The sequence below is a fragment of the Pleurodeles waltl genome, chromosome 8, assembly GCF_031143425.1.
Source record: "Pleurodeles waltl isolate 20211129_DDA chromosome 8, aPleWal1.hap1.20221129, whole genome shotgun sequence".
Taxonomy (NCBI): domain Eukaryota; kingdom Metazoa; phylum Chordata; class Amphibia; order Caudata; family Salamandridae; genus Pleurodeles; species Pleurodeles waltl.
In genome coordinates this window covers 1,356,249,940-1,356,274,693 of record NC_090447.1, presented here as the reverse complement: position 1 = coordinate 1,356,274,693, position 24,754 = coordinate 1,356,249,940, and the positions used below count along the sequence as shown (strand labels likewise).

General features: G+C 43.0%; 1 protein-coding gene across 1 annotated transcript in view; it reads right to left on the bottom strand.

Moving 5' to 3' along the window:
• Positions 1–4,580: 4,580 nt before the first annotated feature.
• Positions 4,581–24,754, bottom strand: part of LOC138249227 (collagenase 3-like) — a 139,295-nt gene continuing 119,121 nt past the window's right edge. The window contains exons 8-10 of the mRNA XM_069203203.1: positions 21,898–22,054; positions 16,854–16,957; positions 4,581–4,904 (exon numbers count right to left, since the gene is read on the bottom strand). Of these exons, the coding sequence (XP_069059304.1) occupies positions 4,804–4,904; positions 16,854–16,957; positions 21,898–22,054 (362 nt within the window). The 3' untranslated portion in view covers positions 4,581–4,803. The remainder of the gene's footprint in view (positions 4,905–16,853; positions 16,958–21,897; positions 22,055–24,754) is intronic.

Sequence of the window (24,754 nt, the reverse complement as noted above, 5' to 3'; positions counted from 1 at the left end):
CAGAACCAGTGGAGACATGCATCCACTCCGTCTGTCCTGCAGAGGATGAAGCACTCTGGGCACCAATCCCCCTCCAGAACCAGTGGAGACTGTCATCCACTACCTCTGTCCTTAGCAGGATGAAGCACTCTGGGCACCATGCCCCCTCCAGAACCAGTGGAGACTGTTATCCACTTGAGAGACTGTGGCTTTGCACTCCCCAGGATGAAGCAGTGGGCAACCCACCCACTTGTGAGACTTGAGAGACTGTGGCTTTGCACTCCCCAGGATTGAACAGTGGGCAAACCACCCACTTGTGAGACTTGAGAGACTGTGGCTTTGCACTCCCCAGGATGGTACAGTGGGCAAACCACCCACTTGTGAGACTTGAGAGACTGTGGCTTTGCACTCCCCAGGATGGTACAGTGGGCAAACCACCCACTGTAGAGACTTGAGAGACTGTGGCTTTGAACTCCCCAGGATTGAACAGTGGGCAAACTACCCACTGTAGAGAGTTGAGAGACTGTGGCTTTGCACTCCCCAGGATTGAACAGTCGGCAACCCACCCACTGTAGAGACTTGAGAGACTGTGGCTTTGCACTCCCCAGGATTGAACAGTGGGCAACCCACCCACTGTAGAGACTTGAGAGACTGTGGCTTTGCACTCCCCAGGATACATCAATGGGCATGGAGCCCCCTCGTGGATCTGGCGTGGTGCACTCATCCGGCTGAGGTGCCCCCACTTCCCTTCCCCCTGAGGTGCCTGTTGTATTTCTATCTGATGCCCCAGCAGTGTTCTCTCCGTTTTGATCAGGTACCTAGTGTGGGCCTCACCCATGCATTTTGGGCCCAGTGGTCCACGGACAATGAATGGTGCATTACCTGCACTACTAATCGTGTTGTATATTTTATTTAATGTGTATATATATATATATATATGTATATATTTGGTTACTGTATTTTGATATATTACAAAGGTTCAACTCATTTCCTTTTGTCTTTGCATTCTTCCGAGGGGGTTGGGGGTTGTTACTGTAATGTTTGGTTATGCATTGGTGTGTGTGTTGTAGTGGGTGAGGGTCAGGGTGGGGATTGTGATGTTGGTTGTGTGTGTCACTGTGTTTTCCCTCCCCCTCCCCTATGTCGTAGGTGCAGTACTCACTGTGGTCTTCGCCGCTGGCGTTGTTGATGCTCGTATAGGAGCAGGAAGACTATCACAGGGAGAATATGGAGTTCCGACATGGTGTCGTTCCTCGTGGGGTGTGTAGAGGTGAGCGTTTTCCCTTTGAAATGGCTGTTTCCACCGTGTTTTTATCTGCGGTGAATCCGCCCCGGAAAAGGTGGCGGATTGGCCTTTTGTAATACTTCGGGCGGTACATTGTCTTCCGCCTGTCTGTTGGTGGTGACCGCCGTGCTGTTTGTCTGTACCGCCTTGGCGGTCGGAGTGTTAAAGTGGCTGTCTTTGTTGGCAGTTTCCGCCACGGTCATAATTCCAAAATTTTTACCGCCGGCCTGTTGGCGGTTTTACCGCCGCTTTAACACCGACCGCCAGGGTTGTAATGACCACCTAAATGTGAAAACTGTACTCAGAAGTCACTAGCGGTCAAAAGGTTACTTGAGATCACGAGGAACTGGTGCAAATCCAAAATCAATGCTGGCCATGAAGGAGGGTAGGCCGGATACAGAACCCATGCAGATGGCGAGGAAATGAAACGTCTATATGTCTGCCACACTCTGGGCACTGCGTCATGGTCTGGCTCTGTGGAAGTGAATGCGATGCATCATCATTGGGCCACGATATCTGTGAACCTTGTGTCATCAGACAGCCGTTGTGTTGGTGCCAATGAGCAATGTGCTGATTTTTCTCCTGCATTTATGGCGAAGTGTCGATTTTTGAAGGTATTAGCTGTAGAACCCATGTCTGAAGCCCAGGACTGAAGAGGGGCACCTCAGGCAAGGGTAGGACTCACAGAGGGCAGAGTCCAGCAGCACTAGGAGAGTTGCAAGCAGCCTTTGATGTTCCTGAGACTGCAGAAGAAGGGGGCAAGCCAGCAAGCCCTTGGAGACACTCAAGCAGAGTGGCAGTGGTTATAGCACAGCAGATTTATTCCCAAGTCCAGTGGTGATCTGATTTAAGGGGCTCAGAGAACTAGTACTTATACCCAGAAGTGCCTTTGATGTATAGGGTAACTTCAAAGGATCTCTCTGAAGTCCCCTTTCAAACTAGTCCTGGCTTCACACTATCAGTGGGCGGACTCAGCCCTTTGTGTGGGGCTAAGACCACTACACTTTGATGTGTAAGTGTGAGCCCCTTTCATCTCTCCAGGCCAGGAAGACCCATCAGTATGCATATGAACGCAGATGCAGGTGAGAATCCTGTGCTGTGGGTGTCTGGGTGGAATGCACAAATGAACCTATCACCCAGCCCAGACTAGAGGTGAATTGGAGACAGGCTGTCAGACACACAGAGCAGTGAGAGCAGAGAAATGCCCACTTTCTAAAAGTGGCATTTAAAAAAAAGTAATAACAAATCGGATTCTACCAGTTAAGAGGATTTATCATTACCATTCCATTGATATGAAACATGATACAGCTAGTCTTTTTTTCTGATCAGGAATTCAGCGTAAAAGTTAATTAAGGAATTCCCACTGCTGGCCTATGAGAGGAGCAGACCTCACAGTAATAAAAAAATGACTTTGGGAGTTTTTCATCACCAGGACATGTAAAACATAAAAGTACATGTCCTGCCTTTTACTTACACTGCACCCTGCCAGGGTCCTACCTAGGGGTGTCTTATATGTAAGAAAAATGGATTTTAAAGCTTGGCAACGGGTTTTAAATGCCAAGTGGAAGTGTCAGTGAAATTGCACACACAGGCTCTGCAGTGACAAGATTGAGACATGTTTGCAGGCCTAGTTCAGCAGGTGACACAATCAGTACTGCAGGCCCACTAGTAGCATTTATTTTACAGGCCTGGGTATGGGGGATGCCACTTTACAACTGAATTACAAGTTGATTAAACATGCCAATTTTGGATACACAGTTGGTAGTATGCTTAGGGGAGAGCATCATACATTGTAGCACTAGTTAGCAGTGGTGAAGTGCTCAGAGTCTTAAATTCAACAAAAAGATACAGCAACCAAACAGGAGGTGAAAGACAAAAAGTTTAGGGTAAGACCGCCCTAATGATGCCAGGTCTAAGAAGTGTCTTCTAGTAATTCCTGAAAGGCTTCTCAAAGTTCCTGCCTCATATCAATCTCCCAGCAAAATAATTACTGTGTCAGCCCAGGCCACAAAATTATTCTTCCAGCTAGTACCCTTCAACCACTATAGGTCTCCGATCAGGAGCATATGTTGCTTCAAACTAAGGGGATGATTCAGAGTTTAGCATGCAACTTGACCATCCGCCAGGGAGGCGTACATCATTACCTCTGACACTTTCACGGACTACTGCCTACTGTATTTAGAGATCACTGCTGGGCCAGCTGTAATGTCTGTGCCTACAGAGAAACCAATGTCATGGAGGATCCTCTGAAGGACCTGCAAGTTTGGTGCTCAGGCACCATCTTTCAGGTCGCAACACACTAACTTCTTTGTTTTTCAAGAACAGTCTCTCAAAGCAGGAGTTTGTTTTTAAAAAACAAAACACTAATGTTCCTTACGCTCTGGTAGTTTTCTGCCTGCGTGTAGTGGGTCATTGTAATTTTATTATGTTTGTTACTGGCAGACTTTCCTGCCCTAATCTATCGACCAGTAGAAGTAAGCTTTCCGACGGCCGAACCAAAGGGGACATCACTATCAAAACTAAGATATTTAGCGTGACTCATAAAAGAGCAGATGCAACAAGGGTTGATGGAAAGGGTACACCGCCGCATTTTGACTGAGTAAGGTGTCTGTCAAACTCAGACTCATCTCCTAAATTCTTATTCAGCACCTGTAACATCTGTGTTTCACCACCCACAACAATTGGGATAATTTACCTATTGGGACATTTGACTTCAACAATAATGTGATAATTTAATTCCTTCCAAAATTGATAGCAGATAGCTTGCTTCTAGTTTGGAAGATGGATAGTAATTGATACTTACCTATAATTACTTAGCCTCGTATTATTGTGATAGTCGATAGTCTGGCTATGATATTTTTGCAGGACGATATTTTTGCACGTGATATTCTGACATACAACTCACCCCGACACTTTGACTAACGTGCAATATATTTCTGCATATTTATTCATTCCAAACAGCATTTCTCTAACTCCTTCCTCAACACTTCTATAATACCAACCACCTCAATATTATATCACAGTGGCAGTGCAGAAATACCCAGAATACATTTCTCATAATCTTTTTCTCTCAGCTCTCCGCTGATCAACTGCATCAGACAGTAATTAGTTGTTCTTGCCGAGTAGAGATGGGCTCCTCGAGTGTGCTAGAAATCCCAGCCTCCATTTGCTTGTACTTATTATGAGTTCGATTCTCAAGTGACTGGTGCACCTAAGTAAAAGAGAAAATGTAATAAAACCATCAAATGAATGTTTAACTAGCAGAATGATAGGGGGGAATAGAATGTCCTGTTGAATACAACTGTTCATCCTTTAATGAAAACACAGCAGTAAGGATAAATTCAACAAACATTTCTATAGCCATAAGTATAGATGCTGCTAATACATACCGATAATTATAACAAACACATATCAAGCCAGGCAGTAATCAGATAAGCGTTTACAATATGTTAACATGATGCAGAGCTGTGTAGCATATCAGGTTGGATTCGTGGCTGCAGTGCCACATAAAGCAAGTTATAAGTCCATAGGGTTTCATTTCAACATCCCAGCCATGCATTAGTGGGCGTTGTATGTAGGAGTCGTTTCTCATCATATCTGTATGCAAATGATTGTGAACCAACAAAAAAATATACTATTCCTGCGGAAAACGGAGACAAAAAGGTAATGTGGAATTAGTAAAATATTTCTAAATATGTATGTTGATAGTGTCTCTGTGAAAATACATGCAAAATTGTCTATCCCCTTGGTTTGTTCGGGCCGGTCACCAGCATCAGTGTTAAGTGATATAAAAGAGTTTGAAAGACTGTTGTGCGCAGCTATATATCAATGAATGCGAAGTAGAAGTGTAATAGGGTAAATGGTTTTCCACCTCAAAGCAAGATTGATTACATTAATTTAACCTTTCCTAATGATTTTCTGAAGTACCGCCCACAATTATAAGTTAAGCTTTGGAACACATGCTCTTTATTTTTGTATTTACCGTACTCGTGTTTTTGGCTGGTTGTGAATATGATGTAGTTCAGATTAGTTCTTAGTCTAACAACTACACTACATGAGCAAACATGCAAATACATTTTGTCCAACATTACATCAGTGCATGACAGATACAGTGTAGGGCTTTCAAATAGAGGTGCTGAGGTTCAGGTTCTCATGTAGCATTAACCAATGCCATGGGAACAGCAGAATGCGTTCAGAAAGCAATAATCCAGCAGTAGTATTACAAATATAAGAATATATACTTAGAGCATTCCTAAGGTTCAAATAGAACCAATTTAAAACAAGCATTGGTAATGTCAATAGGTCTGACGTTTGAGTGAAAGTACCCTTTATGCCATCGGTGGGTTTAGACACTCATTAAGCCATCATGCACGCACTCTATCAGTCATCCTTGCACTCATGCATCAATTAAACCATCCACTGACTTATTCTTGCATGCGCATCCATCCACTAACTCATTCTTGCATTCACCCTTTGACACAACCTCAATGAAGCACAGACAAACTGAGAAACATATACAAGATAAATTTAAAGAATACAGGCATTAAAAGAAAGAATGCTGCTTTCTTAACACGGTCATTATGTGCATGGATTACCAAAACTAAACACAGGAGAGGGAGTCGCCTTGCAGTAGTATTGTACATCATCAATCATTTTAAATATCCAGCAAGGCAGCCACATTTAGAACCAAGGTGTTGGCCATCATTTAACAATAAATCAATGAAAATCTATGGACCTCAGCGTTCCATAATGGTCACCTGGTTTAGAGGAAGTGGCCATGAAGTGTGCAGCACACTGCATGTGAAATGAGAGGCAAGTAAGTGGTCTTTTAGCACTACCTGAGGAGCTAAAGTATCCTCTTAAAAACATTAAAATAAAAAGAGGAAAAAACAAGAAATGAAAGGAGATGTGCAACTAAAGGATTAGCTAACCAACCCTCACATTGAAGCATACTCGCTTTTAGGTGGATGTGCACAAGGTGAACAGAAAATGCCATCTAACACAGGACAAGAAAGCCAATGACTGATGTGGACTGAACCATTACCCTAGGCGGTTCACTGTCATTGATGGACGCAGAGAAAGTCCTGCCTGGCCCTTCGAACCTCAAGTAAGATACAATGGACCTGTTCACTACATCCTTGAAAGAAAGATTCTCCAAAGGCTTGTTGGCTTACCTCCTGTTCACAAAGGTCTCAGGGGCCATAAAAGACTTATCTCGCACAACGACTGCTGTAAGACTCAATTAATCTTGAGTCAACCCTCTTAGATGTGCCCACGACCAGCCTTGGACATCTTTTGATGTGCCTGAAGCTGTTTTGAGAAGCCACACATGTACCCGCACTGTGAGCCGACTGCAAACTCCCCGTGTCTGCATTGCCAATCGCAGACTGTTATGGGTGCCTGTTTTCCTTGAAGCTGCACTGCTGACATCAGTTCAGTGCAGCCCAACGCGCCCGGTGTCCATCGGAGGACCAATCACTATGCTGCTCCGATCCCCCTTCGAAGCTCGACCAAGGGAGCTCACCGTGCCTGCCCTTGCTGCCTCTAAACAGCTGCATCGGACTCCAGTGTGGCTTTGCCACTACATGGCAGACGCCCAAGTAAAGGAACTGTGCACGCTGACCTGAGATCATGCTGTTAACCGCAAACCTCGAGGTTAAACCCACATCAGCTTGCTACATTTTTACCATAATACTTTGGTGATTACTGTTTTCATACTGTGACGTCGGGGAAATCCTTGACGCCTTCCCCGACAATGCTGAAAGGACCTGATCGACCTTAATGTGTTCTTAGCACTGTCATTGTATATCTTTTCTTAAATATTCATAACTTGAGATCTATTTATTAGAGTCTTTGTCATTTTGGAAACATTTTGATAAAATAAATACTCTATATTTTTCTAAACTGGTGTGGAGTCTTGTTGTGTGTCTTTCACTGTGTTACTGAAACCAAGTATCATTCAAATACCTTACACATTGCCTCCTAAATTAAGCCTGACTGCTCTGTGCCAAGCTACCAGAGAGTGAGCACAGGTTAATTTACAGTGTGTATCTGGCTTACTTTGACTAGGATTGTGGTCCCTGCTTGGACAGGGTGCATGCCTCAGCCAATTACAGACCAAGTTTCTAACAACATGTGTTCTCTTATCTTTACTACTTGAAACTGGCTTGTTAAAAAATATGAAAAACAATTGAAGACTTGACCCTGAAGGCATGTAATTCTCGATAATAGGTGTCTTGCAATAATTAAGGGTCCAAGGATGATGATAGGTCCACATGAATGAGAAAGTGTGAGAAATTGTGCTGTTGTTTGACTGGGGTGTGAGCCCTGATAAAACAACAGGTACAATCCCTTGCAGGGTCAATCATAAAAAGTCACATAAATGACCTGTGCTTAACCCTTGGTAGTTTAGCACAAAAAGTAGGCAGGCTTAACAAGGCAACGTGTAAAGCATTTAAGCAGCACATAAACAGTAATAAAGTGATAACGCAAGAAAAATCCCAAACAATTTGGAACAATTGGGTACATTTTAATAAATGATTTGACACTAAAGTAACAAAAATCCAATCAGTACAACTTGAGTTATGATTTTGTAAATGTTAAGGTTCAAAGATAAAAGGGTCAACCACTGACTTCTGGTAACCTTTAGGACCACAACCAAGGGTCCAGGAGTGTATGGAGACCTCTTGGGGGTTCAGGACTCACTCAGGCCAACTCCAGGTGTGAGTTCAAGAAGGTGGGAACCTGTTGTGTGCCTGTGACTCTGACTAGGAGGACAGCAACCTAGCCCTTGAAGTCACTTCTGGTAGTCCTGGGTGCAGGTGTAGTTGCAGGCTCAACGCCAGGGCTGGCCTCTGAGGATTCAAGGCAGGCTCCATGCAGCAAATCAGTCTATCCAGGTACAGCAGCATTCTGGCAGAGCACACAGCAGATCACAGCAGCAGGCACTCCTCTGGGAGTCCTTCTGAAGGTCCAGTAGTCAACTGAAGAGTGGTCTGAAGGCCCTATGTACTATGGTGCCTGCTCCTAGAAGATGGGAGAAGTTTCCGGAAAGGTTCTTTAGAGTTCTGGGTGCTTCTTGTCTCCCATGCCCTGGCTCATAGCTGGCTGCACTGAGAATACAGGGTAGTTAAGCCTATTGTGTGGTGGCAGAGCTCAGCCTATTCAGGTGTAAGTGGGGCTGTGCTCAGCTCCGCCCTCTCCCCCATCCTTCAAGTGAAAAAGCCATTCAGGCCCTGCTAATCCCACTATTGTGTGAGTGTCTGGGGTGAATTCACAAGTCTCAACTATCAGTTGAGACTTGTGAATTGCCAGTTGTTAGACTTGGCATCCTTGGTCTCCCCTAACTTTTTGCTTCTGTTCCCCAGGTTGTTGATGTGTGCTGGACTCTGTTTTTGAAATGCTCGTTACTCTGGGCACTTTACCACTGCTATCCAGTGCTAAAGTGCAAGTGCTCCTAGGTAATGTATATGTGTAATTGACTTGACCATGATTGGCATATTTGATTTACTAGTAAGTCCCTAGTACAGTGCACTAGAGGTGCCCAGGGCCTGTAAATCAAATGCTACTAGTGGGTCTGAAGCACTGGTTGTGCCACCCACATGAGTAGCCCTTTAAACATGGCTCAGACCTGCCACTACAGTGTCTGTGTGTGCAGTTTTAAACTGCCAATTCGACTTGGTAAGAGTATCCACTTGACAGGCCTAAACCTTCCCATTTTCATACATGTAAGGCATCCCTAAGGTAGGCCCTAGTTAGCCCGTTGGCCAGGGTGCAATGTATGTTAAAGGTGGGACATGTACTTATTTGTTTTACTTGTCCTAACAGTGAAATACTGCCAAATTCAGTTTTCCCTGTTGCAAGGCATATCTCTTTTATAGGTTACCATGGGGGCTGCTTTTAAATATTATTAAAGTACAAATGCCCTTAGCGAGCAGATAGAAATGTGGAGTTTGGGGTCTCTGAGCTCACAATTTAAAAATATATCTTTCAGTGAAGTTGGTTTTTAGATTCTGTGTTTGAGAATGCCACTTTTAGAAAGTAGGCCTTTTCTTGCTTAAACCATTCTGTGACTCTGCCTGGTTGTGGATTCTCTGTCTGGGTCAGTTTGACAGTAGGGCCATTTGCACCTCTCTCTAGACAGTGACACAAAGGGAGCTGGGGTGTAGCCTGCATATCCTGATGAGCCATGTGTGTTAGGAGGGAGGGGAGGCGTGGTCACTCACACCTGAAAGGGCTGTGCCTGCCCTCACACAATGCAGTCTCCAACCCCTGGGTGAGTGTCTGGGGCCTGCGCAAGGCAGGATTTCACAAACAAGAGAGACTTTCCTTTGAAGTAGGCCTACTTCAAAGGCAGAAAGGGGTACGAGAAGAGCCCCCAAGACCCATGAAAATTAGATCACTTCTGGAATCAAGAGGAACCTCTGCCAAGGAGAGGAGCTGAAGAGCTGAGGAGAAGTGCTGCCGTGCCTGTGACTGTGCTTTGTGGAGCTATCCTGCAGTTGCTGCTTCTGCCTGTGAAAGGGGACAAAAACTGGACTTTGTGGTATATTCCTGCTTGAGAAGACTCTCCAAGAGCTTGGACTGAGCTTGCCCCCGTTCTGAAGTCTTAAGGCCATCAAAGACTTCCCCTACCAGCCCCTGGACTCTTTGCTGAGACTCCTGCCCTGTGGCCGTCAGTCCTCCGTGATCCTCGCTGGAGTGCGACGACCCTCGCAGACCCGACAACACTGCATCACCGCCGAAGTCCGTGACTCCGTGACAGTCACTGCACCACGTCGTGACTGATGCCACCTGAAGTGTGCGGATTCAATGCCTTGCGCTGACGCCGCCTCACCTCCACCGCTCCGCAGCAAGGACCCGACACCTCTTTGTGATGCCTCAGTTCCTTCGCCCGCTGCACTGAAACCGACGCCGCATCGTATCCAGCGACACTGCAATCCCCGACTTCGCACGCCGGATTGTTTTTACACTTTACTAAGGTACTGTACACGGGTGTCTGCGTGACTCCGTGCCTGGATTGTTGGGAAGGACCCCATCACGACGCCCTGTTAACACCTCATTGACGCATATTGTGTTTCTAAGAGCTATTCTTAAGTTTAATCTTTAAAAATTCATAACTTTACTTGTGTATGTCGGATTTTTGTTGTTTTGGTCTTGTTCTGTTAAGATAAATATTGGCTATTGTTCTAAGCCTGTGTTGAGCCATTTTGTGTTTTTTTTAATATATTACTGTGTGTGTTGGTACAAATACTTTACACCTTTTCTCTAAAGTTAAGCCTACCTGCTCGTGACAAGCTACCAAGGGGGTGAGCGGGGGTTAACTGGGTGTGATTCTCCTTTACCCTGACTAGAGTGAGGGTCCTTGCTTTGACGGGGGTAACCTGACTGCCAACCAATGACCCCATTTCTAACACCAGTCATGTGACCTAAAGCAGGCTGCAGACACAGGAGGCTAAGGTCAGGAAGATGCCAACTTTCTAAAAGTGGCATTTCTAACTTACAATGATAAATCCAACTTTACTATTAAAGAGGGTTTATCATTACAAGTTCATAGACACCAAACTTGAGATATCTACCACCTCTGGTTTAGGAACTACAGCTTATTAAATGTTATAAGGAATCCCCAATGTTATCCAATGGGAGGAGTACGCCTCACAATAGTGAAAAACACTAGGACATGCAAAACGTAAAATTACATGTCCTATCTTTTATTTACACAGCACCCTGCCCTATGGGCTATTTAGGGCCTACTTAAGGCAGATTTAAATGTAATTAAAGGGGAGTCTAAGCATTGGCAAGGGGTTTTAAATGCCAAGTTGCCATGGCAGTGGGACTTTTAGAAAAGGGGGTCTCTGGTTGGCAGCAGTCAGTTTGTACTCTGACCCTCATTCTAGTCAGGGCAATGGAGGTACACACTTAGATAATCCCTGCACACCACCTTCGTAGCTTGGCACAAGTGGTCAGGCTTATCTCAAAGGCAATGTGTAAAGTATTTGTACGAACACTCACAGTAACATAGTGAAAACACTACCAAATGGACACCACAAAAGTTTAGAAAAATAGGGAATATTTATCTAAATAAAACAAGACCAAAATGACAAATTTCCAACACACACAAGTCAAGATATGAATTTTCAAAGTAAAAAGAGTCTTACTCCATAGAAAACAATGGAAACGTTGATTTTACACAAAGTACATGGTTTGCGTCAAAAATAAAGCTGCACCGGTGAGCATGCATCGAAAAAGTCAGCGATGCGTCACAAGGGAGGCAGTGCGTTGTTTCTTCTCTGGTCGGGTAGGCGATGCATAATCTTTCTCCCCAGCAAGACAGCGATGTGTCAATTTCTGGACAGGGCACCTCGGATCCATGCAGGTTCACGATGACTTTGACGCCCAGCTATGATGCGCAGGAAATCCGGTCGCACTGTGTTAGTCTGACCCTGACAGGGAATACACAAGTAGGCAGAGTCACAGAATGGTTTAAGCAAGAAAATGCCCACTTTCTAAAAGTGCCATTTTCAAACTAAGAATCTTAAAACCACCTTTACTAAAAGATGTATTTTCAAATTGTGAGTTCAGAGACCTCATACTCCACATCTCTATCTGCTCTCAAAGGGAAACCCCACTTTAAGGATATTTAAAGACAGCCCTCATGTTAGCGTATGAGAGAGATAGGCCTTGCAACAGTAATAACAGAATTTGGCAGTATTTCACTGTTAGGACATATATGTACCTTTAACATATTTTGCACCTTGTCCATGGGGCTACCTAGGTCCTACCTTAGGGGTGCCTTACATGTATAAACAGGGAAGGTTTGGGCCTGGCAAGTTGGTACACTTGCCAGGTCGAACTGACAGGTTAATACTGCACACACTGACAATGCAGTGGCAGGTCTGAGACATTTTTACAGAGTTACTTGTGTGGATGGCACAACGAGTGCTGCAGGCCCACTAGTAGCATTTGATTTACAGGCTTTAGGCATCTCTGGTGCACGTTACTAGGGACTCACTAGTAAATCAAATATGACAATCAGGGTAAAGCCAATCACATACAATTTACACAGGGATTACTTGCACTTTAGCATTGGACAGCAGGGCTAAAGTGCCCAGAGTACCAAAAACGGCAAAAACAGAGTCCAGCACCTAATCAAAACATGGGAGGCAGAGATATAAAAGGTAGGGAAGACCACGCCAAAGGATGCCAGGTCTAACAGGGACACTGTCGTTGGGCTGTGATGGCAGGTTTTGGGCACGTCTTAAAATGCTACATAAGTGGGTAACACAATGAGTGCTGCAGGCTCACTGGTAACATTTAATTTACAGGCCCTGGGTATACGGTATACCGCCCTACAAGGGTCTTACATGCAATTTAAATAAGCCAATTCGATGTATGCAAATCAAACCATGTTTAGGGGAGTGAGCACAAGCATGTTAGCATTGGTTAGCAGTAGTAAAGTGCACAGAGTCCTAAGGAAAACAGAGCAAACATCCAGGAAAGATGGTAGCTAACAGCAAAATGTTTGGACGAAAACCACCCTAGACTGACAGGTCTAACATAGTTTTTTAGTCAAAAACATGGCTCATCATCAGAAGAATCTGCAAAGTCCCCCATTACCTTTTTTGTCTGTAGGCTGGCCAGTACATGCACAATTGCTGTCAAAGATATATTATGTTGTGATGTATTGTGTTAAAGTATTTGTATAGCTCTTCTTGTGCACTATGTGGTGTGCTGAAGTATTTCTCCATGCAGGTAGAATGCTATACCATGGCGGGTTAGAAGTATGTTCTGCATGCTTGGAGGCTAAGTGGGAAATGTTTCCATGTCATGTGTGATGACCACTGAGGTGAAATCATCTTGTTATGGTTTGCACTGCTTAGCTGTGTAATAGATGAGTAAGTGTGAGAGGCAGATGCACAATTTTATATTTTTATCATTCTGGCCGCTCTGATTAACTCTGCAGGTCCCTCTGTTATGTTTGTAGTTTTTCTTTGTTTTTTTTATCCAATTTCCCATGCTGGCTGTTAGGAGATCATCTACTCTGTGATCTCATGGATCTGTGAATGGTAAAAAGTGTATCCAACTTCCTGAACTAGTCTCTGAACCCAACTACAGTGAGTCCCTCATCAGCAAGTGGTGCCTCTCAGGTTCTGCAACATTGGTGTGGCTCACAGGTTCTGAAATCAAGCTAATGGGCTCTTCGTGACAGGGAATGGGCCAGTTCACACCAAGAACTTGTTACTCATACTACGAATTATCACAAAACTTTGGTAGCCCAAATCTTCACACTGCAGCATTGAACTTTCGTGGGGACTGCCACCACATAGTTCCAGCAATGCCTACCCATGAATCTGGCCGGCTCCAGGAGCTTTGTTGACAGCATCCTGCAATGCTCTCTTTGCTCATTGAGGCCCTCTGCAACGTGAATAGGACTCATGGCACAAACTTAAGAAGTTAAGCCTTCAGTAGGACTAGCCTGGGACTGTGTCAGACCTGCTCTCCATCGTGATTGGCCTGAACTTTTGAATTTAAACTGGTACAGCATGACCAGATATGCCCAGTTGGAGCTTTGTGCTTTTTAGTGACACTTTCACTTTATCCTTTAAAAAATCTTAACTCAAGTTCTACTGATTGGAATTTCGTCTTTGTGGGATTGTGTTATTTAATAAAATCTCTTCTATTTTTCTAACTTGGTATGGGGTGTTTTCATTGTTTTACTGTTTGAAGTGTTGCACAAATACTTTACACAAATGTCCTCTAAGTTAAGCCTGACTGCTCTGTGACAAACTATCAGGGGGTTGAGAACAGGCTATTTTGGTGTTTGCTTGTGCCTTAAACTGACAAGGATGGCGGTTGCGGCCAGACCAGGGCCCCAGTTAACCAGTAGCCCAATTTCTCACAGTACTTCAGTGCTCGCTCATGGCAAAGGTGTTGGGGTGTTTCTGCAATGTTTCCAAGTTCATGTTTAGAAATGATCCATTTTAATACATGCCACTCATTTCAGTGATATAATCAAGTGCACCAGATTGAAGGCTTTTGAAATCCTGTATACACCATGACATGCCTTAATTTATTATTTCTTCTTCTCACCGTTTGTCTCTACTATACCACAACCGTCCTATCATCCTGTTTCTCACCAAATCCTATATGTCTCAGCACTCATTTCATCATACTTCCAGCTTACCCTCGCACCTCTTCTCTCATCTTCTCACCATGCACCTCTCAGCCCTCCTTTACCCAGTATTCAATTCAACACATTCTAACTCTTTTCTATGTTATCTCCCCATGTCAACATACTTCCCTCGTGTCTCTTCTATTTTCTCTCCACTCACTATCACTCTCACATCATACCTGCATGCCACACACCTGATCTCTCCTCTTAACATACCTCCATATGTCTCTTTAAATTTGTATTATGGATAGAAAGCTGTCTATACTTGAAACAGGGATTTGTAACCTGATACTGTTTTTTCGATGTTTGATAGTAAGATATTGTATACTCATTCTTTGTATGGTTGCTATAATAATATTTGTAGCATATTTTATTCTTAGGTGTTTTCTCACCTGCTTGCTGATCTTTTTTTATCTTCTTAACTACGGTTAACTACGGTTTTTTTGTATACATTTCTTCATAACATGGATGTTTTGGTGTTGTTGCAAATGTGATCATGTTTTTCAAAACATGTTACTTATTTAGGTGATTATGTGGTGTCCAACTATCTGCTGCAGGCATCTAGAACCAACCTGTTCCTTGAGTGGATGCTAAAATGAATAAATACCAACAAAAAATGTGTGACTTTGGATTTATTTACTGTGTTTTATCATTCTAAAACCTTAAGAAGGAGGGTGTCTTGATTACGTGGCTTAAGATGAATATTCTTACATAAGCTTGGTCTTTACATCATCTGCCATCCATCATCAATTAAAATCCTAAAACACTAGCAAAGTTACTGAAAAGATATTAGCTATGTATGAATGTACTTATGTGACGTTACGCTACTCTGACTACAAAGCAGCAGATCGTATGAAGAGTACTTCCTTCTATGTTACATTTGCTCTTACACTGCACTTTACATTCCACAACAATACCATCATACCCCTGTCATCCCTTCTCTCCAGATCGCCTAATACACCTTTCACCACATATTTTGCCCAGCACAAAGTAAGCAGGGGCAGCCGCAGGCAGAGGTCACAGAATAAGCACATACTTACTGCGGTTGAGTAGATTCACACAATAGTATGCTCCACACCTCATTGTACCGTACATTCCTATGTGTCAGTGCTGCTGTGTCAGAGGAACTCCACCAAGCCCAGACAGGGTCATGGGCAATCACTATGGGGCTTTAAACTAAAACCACATTTAGAAGTAATTGCGCTGCACAATGCCACTCTTCACCCACTTTTCTCCCTGGTTCACAGGGTTGCTTCCTACCTTAGAGCCGTCCCCAGCCAATCATGATGTATTTCACAAACTATTCTTAAAAATATATAGAAGGACAGTAGCACCGCTATTGGCTGGGCAAGATAACCCAGCCCTCTAGAGGACACCTGTGGGCATGTCTCTCTATCCTTCTGGCTCTCTATACCATCCTGAGTTGCTAAGGGCTATGGTATGCATGTCTGGCTGGCCATACCGAGACTGGTCAGCCCAACATGCCACTCACATTCACAGTGAAGGGCAGTGCAGAAGGCCACATTGCCTATGCCTAGCATAGTGGACCATGCCCAATACACTATGCCGTACCAACCAATGGGAACATGACAGTGGAAGGGAAGTAAGGAACTGCTGAAAAACAAACATTTTAAATATCTCTTATATAATTCGGGTCGCAGTTTGGGAGAGGCTCCTGCAGACCAACTTCCACAGGTATGACGCTAGAATACTTACTCCCATAAACCATGTTACTTGTGCACGCTATTTTCTCATCTGCTCTGAAAATAATGGTACAGCTCAGACACACCAGGCCTGTCCACAAACAGATGCTCACTTAGACTAGTAGTGAATCTCTAAAGTACAAAGGTTTGCCCATTTCAGCAATAATAACACACTTGGAGTAAGCAAAACAAATAGGTCGCAATTATAAGGGTGGTTTTAAAAGAAGGTAAAAACAGGCACAGAGATACTCAGGAGTGGTGCCGGATGTCCTAAACTATGCAACGTTTTAAGTGGAAAAGTATAAATAGATACATTTTTTCCCAAAGCGCACAGCTTTTTCAGAAGTCAAATTAAATACATCCGAGTAACTGTCTACACGGAACAGTGTTTCAGAAAAATGCAATCACCAAGCCCCTTCATACACTAAAGACAAATCCCAAAAAAACGAAAATTGCATGTGACATACGGAGTCACAATTGCTGCAATAGACGCTGCAAGAAAGACACTTAGGGTCCGATTCACAAGGATAAACTTAGACCAAAAGTCTAAGTTTGCCTCTTCACCCTGAGTGCAGATCTAAAGATACTACTCATAAATTACTTTTGTGAATACTAAATGTCATAAACTTAGACTTTTGGTTGAAGTTTACCTTTGTGAAAGGAGCCCTTAGTGTAGTGTTTCTTGTTACTACAGAAATTAGTAATTAACACATACCTTCTGATTCAAATGCTGCATTAACTGTATCATTCATCTCTGGGAAATCATCTTTAATTTGTTTAGGGAATTCCATTTCCATGAGGTTAGTAACTTCATCATATCTAGCAAAAAAAGGATACATGTATGCTGTCACTTGACAATAGTGCAATATAGATATGTTCAAAGATAACATGCATACTCTTGCCGCATTTGGAAACATATAATGAAACAAAATGGAAACATTTTGTGGGACTTGACTCTCTTCAGGATCACCCCAAACATTGTTGCCTTTCCTCCTCCTGTTTTCTGAATTTTGTGTTTGTTGGTAATAGGACCCTGCACACTTTACTAGTGCTAATCAGTGCTAAAGTGTTTGTGCTCACTCCTTAAAACATGATACAGTTGTCCCAAAACTGAATGGCATATTTATTTTAGTTATAAATCCCTAGTAAAGTAGTACAGCATAAACTAAATGCTATTCATGGGTTTGCAGCACGTATTGCTCCACCCATGTAAGTAGCCCTTTAAAACATGTCTGACACCTGCCATTGCAGCCTGCAGTGCAGTTTCAGACTGCCAAGTCGACTTGTATAAATAAACCTCTTGCCAGGCCGAACCCTTGTTTTTTAATACATATTAGTCACCCCTAAGTTAGGACTAAAAGACCAATTGGCCTGAGTCATTTTATTTAGAAAGTAGGACAAGTGGTTTCAAGTTTTACATGTACTGGTAGTACAAAACTTTTAGATTAGTTTTTCACTATTATAAGGCCTACCTCTTCATTGGATAACATTGGGTTACCTTATTACATTTAACAAGTGCTAACTTTTGTTTGAGAGCAGCTAGAGATTTCCTGCTTGGACTCAAATTAATTGTAATTTTAAATCCTCTTTAAACGTAATATCGGATTTTAGATCACAATTTTGAAAGTGATGCTTTTAGAAAGTTGGCATTTTCCTGCCTTACATTGTTTGAGGCCTTTTGGAGCTTTTGGCTGCTGGGTCTGTTAACTGCTCCTTTATCAGGAATGCATACTGGACCCTACAGTAAACAATATGACCTGTGTGTAGTTAGGGGAGGGTCATCCTGACAGGATGAGAAGAGTGGAGCTATTCACTGCCCCACTAACATTTCAAAGGAGCTGCCTCAGCACACTCACAAAGAACAAGACACTGGGTTTTGTCACCCCAGACATCTTAGGACCTGGACAAGGAAGAAGGAAATTCTCAGACCCACTCTTCAGTACACACCTGGTCCTGTGGAACACTGAAGAAGGACTGCCTTGTTGTCCAGAGGGCTGCCATGCTGCTTGAGGCCTGCCTTGTTTCTCAGATGACTGCCTGCTGCTTGAAGCCTGCCTTGTTTTATAGAGGGCTGCCCTACTGCTACCAGCTGACTGTCCTGCTGCTTGAGGCCTGCCTTTCTCTTCAGGGGATTGCCCTGCTGCTTGAGGTCTACCTTGTTCTTCAGACAACTGCTCTGCTGCTTGAAGCTTGCCTTGCTTGAAGGAGAGAGGACCATCTCCTTGAACCCAGGGCGGCAGAAGGAACTCAAAAAGTCAGTTGGCTGATCTCTTTTTCAGAGCTATGGGGACACAAAAATCTGTAGAGGCCTCCTGTCACCTGCCCAGGTGACCTACTGCAACTGGCCCTGCCTGAGACTTGCTGGCCTCTGCTAGAGTGAGTCCCTGATCCACAAGACGCGCCTCCCAGGTTTTGAGCCCTTGGTTGGCATAAGATTGTACTTCTCTGACAGAGAAGGAGAAATCCTGATGTTTTGTGCTCTCTGCCACTGCTAACCATCTTGTTAGTGGCGAGATCTTTCCGTCCTTGCCCTTGACGACCGCCAAAGCAAATCTCAGTTGAATCCGACTCTTTTGCGTACAGCGACCACCAGCCACGACCGGCAATGTGAGATCTCCACTTCACCCTGCAGCGATAACAGCCTGTGGTGATCGCCAATGAAAAGCTCCAGTAAAGACCATCCTCTGAACCGAACGGGATCTTTGTGCTACAAGGATGACTGTCTGTGATGCCAGACCTGCTCTTCATGCTACAGCGATGACCATCTGCAATGGTCTCCTTGCTCTTCATAGGCTCCTCCACTGTGAAACTATAGTCTTCGCGCCAGACTTTCAGAGGATAAATAACATGGTCCCTGTATCCTGTCCACACTCAATCATGATCAGCCTTAACTTGTGACTTCTCCAGTCTAGCATGACCAGACACCTGCGAGTGGTCCTTTGTGTTTTTGGGTGCTACACTTACCCACATCTTTGAAATTGCATATCTCCAGTTCTACTGATTGGATTTGTGTTGTTTTGGTCTCATTTTATCTATTAAATCCTACTCCATTCTTCTAAATTTGTTTAGGATTTTTCTTGTGTTCAGTTTTCACTTTATTGCTGTTTGTGTGCTCCATAAATACTTTACACATTACCTCAAAGTTAAGCCTGACTGTTTTTATGTTAGGCTACCAGAGAGTTAGGCACAGGTTAATTTTATGACTTTTGTTATTCACCCTAGCAGGGATTGTGGTTGGTGCTTGAGAAGGGTTTACACCACCCTCTACTGAAAAAACCCTATTTCTCATAGGTTTATTTTCTCAAATATGTTAAACATGCCACTTTAGCATTCTTCTATCTCAATACAATTAACATGCCCTCTTCCACAGTAGGAAGCTATCTTACAGAAAGTAATACTCTCAACAGCTATGAAACAAGCGTTGCCAAAGTCAAATGGTCCGTTATTCCTCCAGTAATGCTTTCATACAGATATGCATAAATATTATTTGCATGTATTAGCAATTAAAAAAAAAAAAACTACTGGCTTTGCTGGGGCTTGTTCATAAAAAGTGTTAAAACACACTTGTGACATTTCTAAGTGCGGTAAATAACAGATGTTACATCGCTCATTAATTGGGGTCAAATGCTGACCTCGCAAGGATAGAAGCCCAATTCTGCTTTGCTAGAGTTTGAACTTGCAATTTTGAGATCAGTGGCTTACGTAAACTCATGTTGACATCTTTCTTGTTTAGCACAATCATTTAATAACAAATTACCCAGAAGTGATCTCATAGAAAGGTATTCCCCTCTGCTACCAGTCTTGCAGTTCAAGCTGTCTTGCTCAGTTGTTTGTTGTCTCAAACCTGCCACATTGAAGTTGTTAGAATGAGAATTTATTCCCCTCGTTCATATTTATTCATACACATAAATTAAGCTCTCCTGGGACAAATTAATCGAGCATGTTTATTTAAAACATCGCTGTAGGACTATGTTAAGCTATTTTTGTTTATTGTCTAGAGGGGCATTGGAGAAGAGCTATTGCTTATGGTACAATTATGGGGCCAGGCAGCAGAATGAAACTGTTACTGGGGAGTGTAGGACGACGCAGTTTCAGTAAAGACCTCAATGCCCTCTTCGAAATGCAATGATGCTTTTAGTAATATGTGAAAAGTTTACTTGAATTCCTATGAACACCAGGCAATGTCATTTTGACAATAGCAGCGCTCAAGTGAAGGACACATCACACCTCTCTTTTGAAGCAATGGGTCACAAATGGACAAAACAGGTGCTTCGCCTATTGCAAATCTTCCTGGGGGTGCGAGTGTGACGAAACGGTGACTCGTGTGGCCCGCTCGGCATTTAATACTTGCGATACTTTCTTGGCACTATTTTATTAAATACTGCCCTATTAATCCTTTCTACTGAGAACTCACATGCACATCTGCAGATAGCTGTGTATAATATCAGAAGTTGATAAACGTTTCCTATGCCTGGCATATACATAATGCCCCTGGCACCTGAGCACAAAGGGGTACAGGGCAACAGTAGAACCCAAGGTCACAACGCGCACAAGTCAGTCAATGAGGGGTCACTAAGACACCCACAGTTAACGTGGGTTTTGTTCTTCACTTACATAACGACTGTTATCTTTTTATGTAAATGGAACCCTCCACTTTTTGGTACTAGGTAATAACAATATCGGGGCAGTGCTTAACTTGTAGAATAATAAGTGCCGGTGCTCAAAGCACTGCTCAGAAACTTGTTGCGGCCCTGCGCGCCGAGTACCACGCTGCATGGTCTGAAATCCACCTCTGGGCACTTTAATCCAACGCCAGACAAAGGGGACACAGCAAACTGAAAATGTTCTGAACGCACCATGAAATGCAGACAATTCCTGTGGGTTGTAGAACAGGTATATGAGCTGAAGGAGGAGGACCGGACAGGAAGGTGTATATATCTTTGATAATTACTGGGCCCATTGCACAGGGGAGAAAAAATCAGTAGCTTTGGCCCTGTTAAATAAGTGCCGGTACTAAGCACCGAAAATCACCGGCACAAATTAAGCTCTGTATCGGGGTCACCTATTACAACGCTAAACATTTCGTAGACAACAAGTGTCAGTTTTTTTTTTTTTTTTTCTCCTCTACTCGTACTTTATTTGCTCTTGTAACCTGCACACGTCACTTTCTCCTTTCGTATTGCCTCATGTAATGTAACGTTTGTGTTTGTAACAGGCTCACTTGTAATTCCTCTCCTCTTGTATCTTTACTTTGCCTATTGTGAAGCGCTCTGACACTTTCGGGTAAAGTCCGCGCTATATAAAAACGCATTAAATAAATAAATAAATAAAAATAAGATTGCTGGAAAAAACTTAGCACTAGTTCTAAAGTTCAGACTCAGGATCTCCTATACGAAGAAACCCAAAATTATTTTCAAGATAATATAATGAACATGTTCTTCAAAATGTATTACATTTATCAAAAAGATCAAGGCCAAGAAAAGCATAACACTTTTTCGTGGTCTGGGCAACGTTTAGTGTTGACATAGGTAACCAATGCTCTCTTTTACAATGTCTGTTCGATGTAACAACAAAATGCCTGTTACTGACTCCTGACGTCACTGTAAACACGATGATGCCCGTGGGTTTGCATCAATAAGCAGTTACGTTTTGTAATGTGTGAAAGGGAAATTAGGCCTAACCTGTCCATCCTGAGGGTATACACAATTTTCATTGCTTTAGATGCACGATTGATTTGATGTAATAATTTGACTAAATACCGCCAGTAGTCGTTTCCCACGATGAAGAGGGTCTTTTGAATACTTCTTACGTAAACTGCTGCATCAATATTGTTCACATTTGAAGGGAATCCAAAATCAACAAGAGAGCGCTCTGACATCTCCATGGTTAAAGTATTTATGGCCCAGTATTTAGAACCTAGAAAAATAGTAGACAAACACACTTTAACTGGATATTACAATATTTTAATTATTTCTAACTTTGGGTAGTTTGTGGTAATGATCATTTCAATAGCTTAGGAAATGCAGTAAGATTTATAAACATACAGTACATGCTGTCTACACAGAGAAAACGCTTCAAAAAGTGTTCCTTGGCAATAATTTACTGTGAATGAGGATTTTATGAATTCTATATTGATTTATTTTGAAGTTGCAGTAAATGGAGAAGTGAGTGCTATAAAAGGCCGATAAAGCAACCACTAACCAGGGCTGTGCAGCATAGCAAGAGACGGTGGTTCGTTTTCCTGTTTCCTAGAGTGTGAGTGAATATAGTTGGCATCTGGAAAGGGTACTCTCGGTTTACTCTCGGCTCAACTTTCTGCTAGGAATGGGTGAACCCCTCTAATTTTGTGTAGCGTGAATTACTGCAAAATTACCGAAATTATTCATGATTACACAAAGTGCATCTTGCCCTTAAAAAATTAGCGGATTTCTCAGTTTCGCCCAAAATGAAACATGAAAATATAATTTCACATTGATTTCTATTTGCTCAGATTCAAAACACTGCAGGTTGTGTTTTGATTTGTGGGTTTGTGAATGGTCTGCTCAGGTAAAAATTATACCTGAAATATTTGTTTATCACCCATCTTGAATTGTTGATCGCTGTAGGAAAAGGACTTACTGGGTGAGCGGGATGAATCAATAACCACATTTTTGTCAGGATTGGACACAAGCAAACCCCAAATTAACCTGTGCTCAACCCTCTGGTAGCATGGCACAAAGCAGTCAGGCTTAAGTTAACCGCAATGTGCAAAGTAATTATGCAGCACGTCAAACAGTAATAAAGTGAAAACACAACACAAGAAAAATCTCACACCAATTTATAAAAATAGAGTAAAATGTAATAAATTACTTGACACCAAAACAACAAAAATCCAAGTGGTAGAACCAGAGATATGCAATTTTAAAGACTTAGGTAACAACTGTAGTTATCTGATGGAGCTGTACCAGGACAAAGTCATAAGTTCAGGTTGACAACGATGAAGTGCTGGCTGGATACAGGGGCCAAATTCGGTCTGCAGAACAAAATACCTTAAATCCTGTTTGCAGAGCATTATGAGATCCTGCATCGAGGATGTGTTGCTCAGAGATGGTTCCAAAGGGCTACGGGAGGCGATGCAGGGTCCTGCGTCTGAGACGTGTTACGCAGTGAGGGTCCAATATGAAACTGCAAGGAGATGTGTTGTGCTGTGTCAGTTCTGCCGAAAAGACCACAGCTGGGCTGGCAGAGCACATTCAGGCCCACTTCCAAGGGTGAAAGACTAGGGTGGCTCCGCTTGGAGGGCAAAACTCACAGCAGGCAGGGTCCAGTTGCTGGGTTCAAGGTGGTTGGAGCCTTTTTTCTGTCCCTGAGGCTGGGATCAGGAGGCCACCCAACTCGCCCTGAGAGTCACTGGTGGTCCTGGGTTCATGACTCAAGTCCAGTCCTTTTCACTCAGGCAGCCGGGCAGCAGAGTAGTGGGGTAGAAGAGTGGCAGTCCTTCTTGCAGCAGAGCAGCACAGCTTTCCTTCTGAGTCTTCCACAGTTCCAGGGGTGGACTAAAGAGTTGGGGCAGAGGGTCCAATGCTCATATCTGGCTTGAAGTAGGAGAGGGTTCTGGAGGTTTCCACCCCATAGATGTTTGGAATGTCATGCCCACTTGCCCTGGACCCAGCTTTTCTGTGGGCACAAAAGACTAGCGTGAAACCCTTTGTGAGTAGGCTGAGGTAGAGCCTTTGTGATGTGCACATGTGGTAGCTACATCCTGTCAACACCTATCCCCCTTTTGTCTCACTACATTTACTCATGTAACCCAGGATACAGGCTTCAGACATCGTCTAGTAGGGACAAGAAAATGCCAACTTTGTAAAAGTAACATCAAGCTTCAATGAAGTAACTGTATTCCTCAGCATCTGTGCATTGATTAGTATATAGAAGCAGCTGATTCTGTTGGAGCAAAAGCAACTTTGTATCCACAGTTTGTTAGTAATAGCATCAAAAAGCTATCAATCCCTTCTTCTTTAAAAAAAATGGTAACGTGAGATGGAACAAGTATGTATACAATAAATGAAAAAACAGCACATAGGTATATTAACAATTAATTTGTTATATTCAAAGTAACTTTTGTTTGTCATACTATACATTTATATTTACTGTAGGCTGACGAAGGCTGCTTCATAAGTGCAAAGTGAAAAGTGTCCATGCAGTTCACAAAGTGAGCATAATGTGACTAAATAAGCAAAACAAACACAATTAATTCCGAATTTGCAATATATGGGCAACAGAGTATGAAAAACACTGTCGTTGACCTATCTGCGATAAAATAGATCAGGACTGTTTTGCAGTTGCCAATCAAGTAGAAAGTACCTGTACTGTAGGAAAAATGCCCTGGAGACAGTAAAGAGGAGATACAATTTCACCTTCTCTTATGTGAGACTCATAATCTATATTATCGCAGACAGGCCAATGACAGCGTCATTCATGCTCTGTTGCCTACACCTTGCAGGCCTGGCAAACATTTTCTTTTGCCAGATTGAATTGGCAGTTTAAAACTGCAAGCCTACACGTTTGACAGTCATTTAATTTACAACATTTTATTTACAGGTCCTGGGTGTAGGAAGTATTACTTTACGTGGGACT